Raw genomic sequence first — 9,979 nt, 5'->3', positions numbered from 1 at the left:
GATATTTTTTCTCTTCATGGCCTTGAGACTGGAAGGCAGATCATCAGAAATGACATAAAGTTCTGTCTGTGGAAATGAATTAAACTGATGGAAAGGAATGGATTAAATTGGTATTCTCAGGACTCTCATCACTTCCATTTCATTTCAGGTTCTTCTTGATATATGAGGATGGACCATGCCTACACTATCAGAATAAGTAACTAGGCTTTCTATCACATTGTTACTTCAATAAAAAAATGTTTTTGTTTCATGCAAGCACCATCCTTCAGAATTCTTACTAAAAACACTATTCTTCTAACTTTGTTTCTTGATGTGTACATTTATTCCATTAAGTGAAACTACCCATCCCAATATTTCTCTGAATATTTGAGGCTTGCTGCAAAAAATGAATTATTAAGTAATTGCTCAAGTCCAATAGCTTATTTATTTAATTTAGCATATGGCAGGGTCTAATAGCTGATACTATTGGAGAACCCCAAAATTTCTCTTTATCTCTAAATGCATATTTTGCATCTCCATTTTTTTCCAGTTGGTGAAAAATAATGTTGCAGTTTCTGGCTGTACTAAGGCAGAAATACATGAAAAGTGCAATATAAGCCAATCTTATTTTTAAATGACAGGGAGCAATTTTAGGAATTGCTGAAAGAGAAAAACAAAGGGGGTGGGGAAGGAGGATCTGGAAACTAGCTATAAATTCAGATAATGTAACTCAGCACTGTGATGTGGCTGCTATAGGAAAGCACACAGTTTGACAGCTTTGACAGAAGCAGAGTTTCCAAATCCCAAGAAACAATTATCCCACTTTAATCAGACTTCCTCCTCCTCCTCAGAAACAGTCTCCCGTACTTTAAAAGGAAAAAAAAACTGGGAAATTCAAAGAGCCATATGGCTCTTTGAATTTAGGAGAAACTAAGACTCATGATGCGTGACCCGGTTACATCAGTCTTGAGATGAGACGCTTCAGGGAAGACATAAAATAATATCACCTAGGAAAGGATCAGAATCACTACGTGAGTGCACCCAATTTTACACCTTTTTTTGGAGAGGGAGTGGTAATATATTGTACCCAATGGTCATTTTTTGCCAGAAATCAAAAGTAAATGCTGAGATGCTACAAATGACACTAAATGCAGATTGGTTGCCGAGCACCCAAAATGTGATCATGTGACCATGGGGATGGGGTAAGGTGGGCAGCCATCCAAATTTCCAAAGCAGGTCAAAAGTAGCTCTGAGGAAGTCTGTGGTAACTTCAAATGGTCTTTAAGTGACCACTCATAAGTCAAAGATTACCTGTAGAACAGATCTAAGTTTGAGCAAAAGGGCCACACATAAAGACATGAAATGAGAATAATGGCCTCTGATCTTTATTCAGAGACCACATTAATATTTCAATATTTTCCATATTATTGGATATAATGACTAATTGTTAGATAGAAGGAAACATCCACAGGGATATGTTTCCTCCAGAGGTCAACATTTGTATTAATGAACAGTGCAATTTCTGATCTTAGAAGCCACACTCAAAAGAAGAAAGAAGCCGTTGAAACATTATTACAGATGCTAGAAGTTTATTCTAACCAAATGCTATTAAAAGAAATGAAGATACAAATTATGCACAGGAACAATATTTGTAAGACTGTGATGCAGAGATTCCATCTTACTGAATTTAATCTGAAAATGCCCAGAATTACACTACAAACTAGTACATTTTGGGAGGTAAAATTATTCTTTCTATTCGTTTATTATTGCTGTATCCCATAATGTGAAAAAAAAATCTTTCTGAGAAATTGTTTTGTTTGGGGGGGGGGAATCTATTGCTCAGCTTATCATGAATCTGTTGTTCATTAAGTGTGCAGAGATTAATAAAAGCTAAGAAGCAAAGTGGAAGTGATCTCTAATGCTTGAGTATTATATAATTCAGGGAACAATTACTGGTTCTTTGATTCTAAGCATTTATATGAAAGTTCTTTGAACTACATTAATTCTTCTGAATCAATGCTATACGTCTGAAACTGCATAACTCATCTTGCTTTTCTGAAAGATCATAATACCGAATGAGGAAACAAAGCATTATATTGAATTCCTGAAAAGCAATATTTTGAATTATGATCTTGATGATGTGATACAGTGAGTTAAGAAGATATAATGCCTATGCTTATTGTATCTGGCAACTGTGTGTTTTATAAGACTGTTCAGTAATTATGATCAAAGGAAAATGTTGCTGATTATTTAGAACTTAAAACAGTATCCCCTGATTTATTAGGTCAGGTCTACTCAGATCATTTATCTTAAACATTTGGTTCAAAAATATAATATGAAGAGGAGGAAATCATAAAATATTCAATATTTATTATGATGAAAAGATCTATAAAACTCCCCAATTCCAGTATAAAAGACAAAAAAAGAAGAGGAAGGAAGTAGAGAAGAAGAAAATAGACAAATCTGATGTATTTAATTCTTCAGGTGAAATAGTTTTAAAATAGGAAAGAAGACTTCAGAAATGATCCCAATGTTATCTTGTTCCTATAGGCCCAGCATTTGTGAGTGAGGAAATTAATAAGGTCCAGATTTGCAACAATGGACAGTACTCACAGTACTACAGTTCTCTGCAGTAGTTTCTCACAGTGGACTCATCTATGAGAGGAGGAGAAACACAAAAGAAAATGCAATAGAATTTCTTTATAAATAATTAACAATTGAGACATCATTACTTGTCCTTTTCAGTGAGGTACCTTGTAGTCCAACCTGGTTAGAATTTTTTTTGTACCTCAGTACAAAAAAGAATGAACTTATTCCTTGGTGGAGCAGTGGGCTAATGCCTCCTTAAGTAACACCAGCTGCCTGCAATTAGTGCAGGTTCGCATCCCACCAGGCTCAAGGTTGACTCAGCCTTCCATCCTTCCGAGGTAGGTAAAATGAGGACCCAGATTGTTGGGGGCAATTAAGCTGACTTTGTAATAATGCCGCTTGGGGTGTGTGTGTGAAAGCCCTAATAAGCAGGCATATACATAGAATGAAGGCTACTGCTAAGCTTGTAAGCCGCCCTGAGTCTTTGGAGAAGGGCGGGATATAAATGGAATTAAAATAAAAACTAAATAAAATAAGTTATCTATTTTAAATATAAGTTGATACATATTCCAATAAAGTAGCTAGGTAGCAGCAGAATATAACAAACCATGAGAATGTGGGTTCTAGTCCTGCTTTAGGCATGAAAGCCATCTGGGTGACCTTGGGCCAGTCAGTCTCTCTCAGCCCAGTTCACCTCATAGGGTTATTGGTGTGGGGAAATTTGGAGAAAAAAGGCTTGTTGCCTTATTTTAAAAAATACAGGTAGTCCTTGATTTACAGGCAAAAATTTTGATCCCAAAATTTCTGTTGCTAAGCAAGATAGTTGTTAAATGAGATTTGCCTCATTTTAGGGCCTTCTCAGTTATTAAGTGAATCACTACAATTGTTAAGTTAGTAACATGATTGCTAAGTGAATCTGGCTTCTCCATTGACTTTGCTTGTCAGAGAGTTGCAAAGGATGAACATATGACCAAGGACACTGCAACTGTCATAAATACATGCCAGTTGCCAAGCATCCAAATTCTGATTACTTGGCCATGGGGATGCTGCAATGGTTGTAAGTGTGAAAAACATCCAGTTATAAATAATAGATATTTGGTGTACAAAGAAAAAGCTCATTTTTATTTTTGCATTACTAAACCTTCAGATATGAAAATTTACTTAACTCTTTGACATTTCTAATATAAGATAATTGTGAAATGTTGCAAGTATAGAAGGTTTTGGATGATTGATTTTCATCAATGTTGTGTCTATATGCTCTATGTTCTATACTTATTTCGTCTCCCAAACATTTCCTTGAAAAATACATTTCTTCCCAACTCTTTTCTTTTTAGTATGTAGTTCTGCAAGATAATAGTGAGAGTGATGTTCTTTTCTTCCAGTTAATTGTGATTGTGATTGAATTCCTATCCTCGTGCACACTCACTTTTTTCCATTTCTCCAGATGAAGCCCATGCTGGATGCAGTGAAAATCAATAACAACCAGAGCCTTGGACGAGTTGTGACAGAGTTCATTCTGCTAGGATTTCCTCAGGTCCAGTTGTTAGAAATTTTCCTTTTTGCAATCATCTCTATTATTTTCATTCTCACCCTCTTGGGCAATCTGATTATCATCAGTGTTATAGTAACTGATGCTCATCTTCATACACCCATGTACTTTTTTCTGGGAAATCTTTCCCTCCTGGAAATATTCTTCACCTCAGTCATTGTGCCCAAGATGTTAACTAACTTGCTGGCTAAGAAGAAGACTATCTCATTTTCAGCTTGCATTGCTCAGTGTCACTTCTATTTCTTCCTGGGCTCCACTGAGTTACTTCTTCTGAGTGTGATGTCCATTGACCGCTATGTTGCTATCTGCAACCCACTGCGTTATTCCATCATAATGAACAGTCATATCTGCATCTCTCTGGTGGTTGGTTGTTGGGTGGGGGCCTTTTTGCATATCCTGTGGCCAACAGTTGTGATATCCCAGCTCCCTTTCTGTGGACCAAATGTAATCAATCACTTTTTTTGTGACAGTACCCCACTCCTGAAGCTTTCTTGCTCCGACACACAGCTCATTGAACTTGTTGATGTGCTTCTTGCTTCCTTTATGCTGGTGGGCACTCTACTGCTCATAATTGTATCTTACATCTACATTATCTCCACTGTGCTTAAGATCCCATCACGCACCGGGAGGCGCAAGTCCTTTTCCACTTGTGCCTCACACTTCACTGTGGTGACAATCTATTATGGCAGCTTCCTTTTTATGTATGCTCAGCCAGCCCAGAGCTCCTCTCTGGAGTTCAACAAAGTGGTGGCCATTCTGACAGCTGTGGTGACACCACTTCTAAATCCCCTTATTTACAGCCTAAGAAATGAAAAAGTGCGGGAAGCCCTGAAACAAATGGTAAAGAGGAAGCATGCTTCCCAGAGAAGAAGAGGATTTTTGATATGATTTCCTTATCTTCCATGCAAACACTTGGCAAAGCCACCTTAATCAGTAAGAGGTTTGTCATGGATCCTGTGAATTAGCTGCTGTATGTGGAAGAGACTTGATCCCCATGATGAACCAAACACTGTGTTAATGCTTCGGTTTTGTTTTCATCTCCTGATGAAGCCAATGAATATCACAGCCAGATTACTGTAATATTTGAAGCCTAAACTGATAGTTCAAGACAACTACGGTATTTTTGTTAAATCATAGTAAAGGTAAAGGTAAAGGTAAAGGTTCCCCCGCACATGCGTGCTAGTCGTTTCCGACTCTAGGGGCCGGTGCTCATCTCCGTTTCAAAGCCGAAGAGCCAGCGCTTGTCCGAGGACATCTCCGTGGTCATGTGGCCAGCATGACTAGATGCCAAAGGCACACGGAACGCTGTTACCTTCCCACCGTAGTGGTCCCTATTTTTCTACTTGCATTTTTATGTGCTTTCAAACTGCTAGGTTGGCAGAAGCTGGGACAAGTAACAGGCGCTCACTCTGCTACGCGGCACTCGGGATTCGACCCGCCAAACTGCCGACCTTCCGATCGACAAGTTCAGCGTCCTAACCCACTGAGCCACCGCGTCCCTTTGTTAAATCATAACAAACCTGTATTAAAGAATAAAATAAGTTGAGTTGCTGGAAAACAAAGTGACAATAAAACAGCTAAATTTAAATTAATCAATTAGCCTTCTGAATTTCTTTTCATTTTTAACTTGTAAATTTTAACCTTGTTTGAATTTTGTTTTTACCTGTGCTTTTAGACATGTTTTATATTTTATTATGTTGTTTGTAAACTTTCCAGAACAACCTGCCTCCAGAAGTGGTGAATGCTCCAACACTGGAAGGTTTTTGTTTTTGTGTGTTTTTTTTCTAAAAAACACTGGAAGTTTTTAAGAATAGACTGGACAGCCATTTGCCTGAAATGGTATAGAGTTTCCTGCCTGAGCAGAGAGTTGGACTAGATGACCTCCAAGGTCCCTTCCAACTTATTATTATTATTATTATTATTATTATTATTATTATTATTATTATTATTATTATTATTGTTGTTGTTGTTGTTGTTGTTGTTGTTGTTGTTGTTGTTATTATTATTATTATTATTATTATTATTATTATTATTATTATTAAAGGTGAGTTGGGCAGTGTTGAAATTTAATAAATAAATAAACAAATAAATAAATAAAATCTTTTTATTTAAAAAATACAATGGAGAATTTTTAAAAAATAAAGAAAAAAAGTTTGGTTTCCCCCTTCTGTTATAGGCTGTTGTGTGGAAGGTAGTCTTTAGACTTTCCTTTCTTACAGATTTGCTTTTCATTTGTTTGCATTGTTGATAACTTTTTAATAAAAGTCTAAGTTGTGTTTAAAAAGGACTCATACGTTTGAACAGCATCTGAGTAATTCCTCTGAAGCAAAACTCCATTTGGGAAGAACACTTATCATTTTGCACAGTGTTACAACAAAGCTACAAAGACAGATCAATGAAACTGGGTTCAAACAAATTCTCTTCAGTATAATTCAGAACAATGACTCTTTTTTCACTGTAAACACTAGTCTTGTCATGGCTCTAGTAAAGCCAGAGAAGGACCCTGAAGAGGTTTTCTTAACCTTAATGCTCCAGTTTTCCTTAATTTCTCAATGACTTTTGGTAACATTAATCATAATATCCTTCTGAACCAACTGCTATATAGTAATTGGGAGTGGGAGCCACGGTGTTGCAGTGGTTGTCTTCCTGAGATTAATTGCTCGTGATAGGGGAGGAGCTTTATTCCAAAGTCCCTGGTTTGTAGGGTAGCACAGGGCTCAAAATTCTTGCCCTCCTGTTTAACATTTACATGAAGCTGTGGATGAAGTTATCTGATGACATGGAATCAGGTATCATCAATATGTGGGTGATACTCAGTGGTCGTTCACAACCCCTGGTAGAGCAAATGATACTTACTGTCAAGGTCTATTCAGTCCCTGAAAGCTAATGGGGCTTGGATAGAGAAGAGCAAGCACTCATTTCAGACAAAACTGAGTGACTATGGTTCATGATCCTTCCAGTGTTGAAGTTTTTCTGTCTTTAGTTCTGAATGAGGTTAACTTCCTCAGAATTTGTACACAATTTGGGGGGGTCTTCCTGAGTCACAACTCCTACTTAAGAATAGATGGTAAATGTGGCCAAGAAAACCTTTTTTTTTATTCCATTTATATCCCGCCCTTCTCCGAAGACTCAGGGCGGCTTACAAGCTTAGCAGTAGATTTTTGTAGATTCATCTGAAGTGCTAATTGGACCCTTTTCTGGATGGATCTGTGATTCCCTTCTCATGGCCACCCAAGCCTTAGTCACCTCATGTGTGGTCAATTGCAGTGTGCTCTCCATGGGGATGCCCTTGGAGACCACTTGAAAGCCCCAGCTGGTCCAGAATGCAGTGCCTCAAGCAGTTCTAGGAATGTCTTGGTACACTCATGAAACACTTGTGCTACACAAGCTGCACTGATTGCCAATGGGCAATTCAAATTGTTGGTTGTGACCTATAAGTCCCTTCATGTTATAGGATATGTGACTCATTATCTGGAAGACAATTGTTCTCCCATTGTTTTTGACCTTTCCATAAGATGTGATACAATGGGCTCCATATTGTATCTATAAACAATGAAATCTGAACAGGCCTAGGAAATATGCTTTTTTGTTGTTGTTGTTCTGTCTTCTAGACTAGAGCAGCATCTCCCTGGACGGTTGAACAATTGAACCCTGTCATATTTTAAATAAGCCTTGAAAACCACCTTTTTTCCAAGTCCCTATTCACCTGGACTGTATTATGCACGATTTGTTTATGATGTATATCTCTTCCCCAGTGATGTTCTTTTTTTTGCTTGATTTAATGTACTATAGCTGGGTTTTTAATCTGTATGCCACCCAGAATTGTTTATGACTTCAGCAGCCTTACAGATCAAAATTATCTAAGTAAAAATATCAGAAACAATAATATCTGACTAATAGAAATACAGATAATCCTTGTTTAGCAACAATTGGGACCAGCAACTCAATCGTTAAGTGAAGTGATTGCTAAGTGTAATTGCAACTGTACATATAATCTTACTTCAGCTTTGCTTTATAGCTTTACAAAGATCATAAATTTGACGATTGATTGTAAAGTTACTTTTCCATCACGATCGTAACTGCAAACAATTGCTAAATGAAGCAGACACTAAAGGTAGACTATCTGTACCACCACCTTGAAATCCAAATATCATTTCATGGAGAAAGCAGGCCCATATGGAATAGACTGGACCTCAGATTTGATTCAGTGTAAATCAGATACAAACAAATGAGAGGATTGTTACCCACAGTTCTACAGTCTGTGTCAGGACCCACCCCAAACCACGTCTTAGGAAGACAAAAACTCTTGGAGTCAGTTCTAGTCCAAAAGGAATCTTTACTAGGACATGCTTGGTTGTGGGAATACAAGACAGGACTTAGTATTGTTTTACAAATTGAAATTTTGTAAAGGGTACCCGGTTCAACCCTCCTTCCCTCAACCCCATTTGGTCAGCCCCCATCCTTCTACTTCGTGTCATCCCTTTCATGGGGGAAAAAAAGGAACTTTGAATCTTTATGGTTATTGCCTTCTTCCTTTCCAGAATTAAAAGAAAACACAAGCCAGATACCTTCTTCTCTAACCCTCCCTTTTGATCCCCCAAGTTCAAAAGGTTTCCTTGGTCTTTGAAATAACCTTAGAGCCTTGGTGGAGCAGTGGGCTGATGCCTCCTTAAGTAACACCAGCTGCCTGCAATTAGTGCAGGTTCGCATCCCACCAGGCTCAAGGTTGACTCAGCCTTCCATCCTTCCGAGGTAGGTAAAATGAGGACCCAGATTGTTGGGGGCAATTAAGCTGACTTTGTAATAATGCCGCTTGGGGTGTGTGTGAAAGCCCTAATAATAAGCAGGCATATACATAGAATGAAGGCTATTGCTAAGCTTGTAAGCCGCCCTGAGTCTTCGGAGAAGGGCGGGATATAAATGGAATTAAAATAAAAAAATAAAATAAATAAACCTAAGGCAGGCTGAATCCACATATGCTCCTCCTTCCTCGGGAGATGGCAGAATCCATATGGGGGGATAATATTTTAAACATACATTTATGAATATGATATAAATGGATTCTGACAGTCCGTGAACTATATGAATTATATTTAAGAAGACTCTTAAGTGAAAATAAGACAGAAGGCTAAGAGTAATTAATCTTCTCTAGTGTTCCTTTCCATTCTGCCATTCAACCTAACAGCCTCTGTTTTTTTGTTTCACTCAAATATACCCACAAGATAATATCAAATATATCTTTCCCATGATATATATTTCATTTGGGTTTGAATCTGGACCTTCCCTAAGATTTTGATTCTGGAAATGGGTTCTTGAATGTACTATTATCTATTATTATTAAACAGCAGCAGAATAGTATTATCTTGCCTACAGCATTATACTGATATATCTGTACTATTGCCCATGCTGAGATGGAATATTCACAGTCACTTCCTAGAAGCCAGGTTTAACTTGCTAAATAAGTCTAAGGTAAAGGTAAAGGTTCCCCCGCACATGCGTGCTAGTCGTTTCCAACTCTAGGGGCCAGTGCTCATCTCCATTTCAAAGCTGAAGAGCCAGCATTTGTGTGAGGACGTCTCCGTGGTCATGTGGCCGGCATGACTAGATGCCAAAGGCGCACGGAGCACTGTTACCTTCCCACCGTATTTGTCCCTATTTTTCTACTTGCATTTTTACGTGCTTTCGAACTGCTAGGTTGGCAGAAGCTGGGACAAGTAACAGGTGCTCACTCTGCTACATTGCTATAATTCTCCTTTAATGAATAAACATTGCTATAATTCATTGGAGAACACAGATGGAATTATTGGTTAAATATAACTCTAGTGTAGTTCAACATCAATTACTTTAAACAAGACCCTAGAG

General features: G+C 37.9%; 1 protein-coding gene across 1 annotated transcript; it reads left to right on the top strand.

The window, feature by feature from the left end:
* Positions 1-4,012: 4,012 nt before the first annotated feature.
* LOC310636796 (olfactory receptor 6M1-like) lies at positions 4,013-5,005 on the top strand (the record flags this gene model as incomplete). The annotated part of the gene is made up of 1 exon (XM_083356899.1): positions 4,013-5,005. One exon carries the CDS (start codon positions 4,013-4,015, stop codon positions 5,003-5,005), a length of 993 nt encoding a protein of 330 aa, XP_083213025.1.
* Between the last annotated feature and the right edge of the window lie 4,974 nt (positions 5,006-9,979).

Source organism: Vipera ursinii (genome assembly GCF_947247035.1).
Source record: "Vipera ursinii genome assembly, chromosome: 2".
Taxonomy (NCBI): Eukaryota; Metazoa; Chordata; class Lepidosauria; order Squamata; family Viperidae; genus Vipera; species Vipera ursinii.
This window is presented reverse-complemented; position numbering and strand designations above follow the sequence as displayed.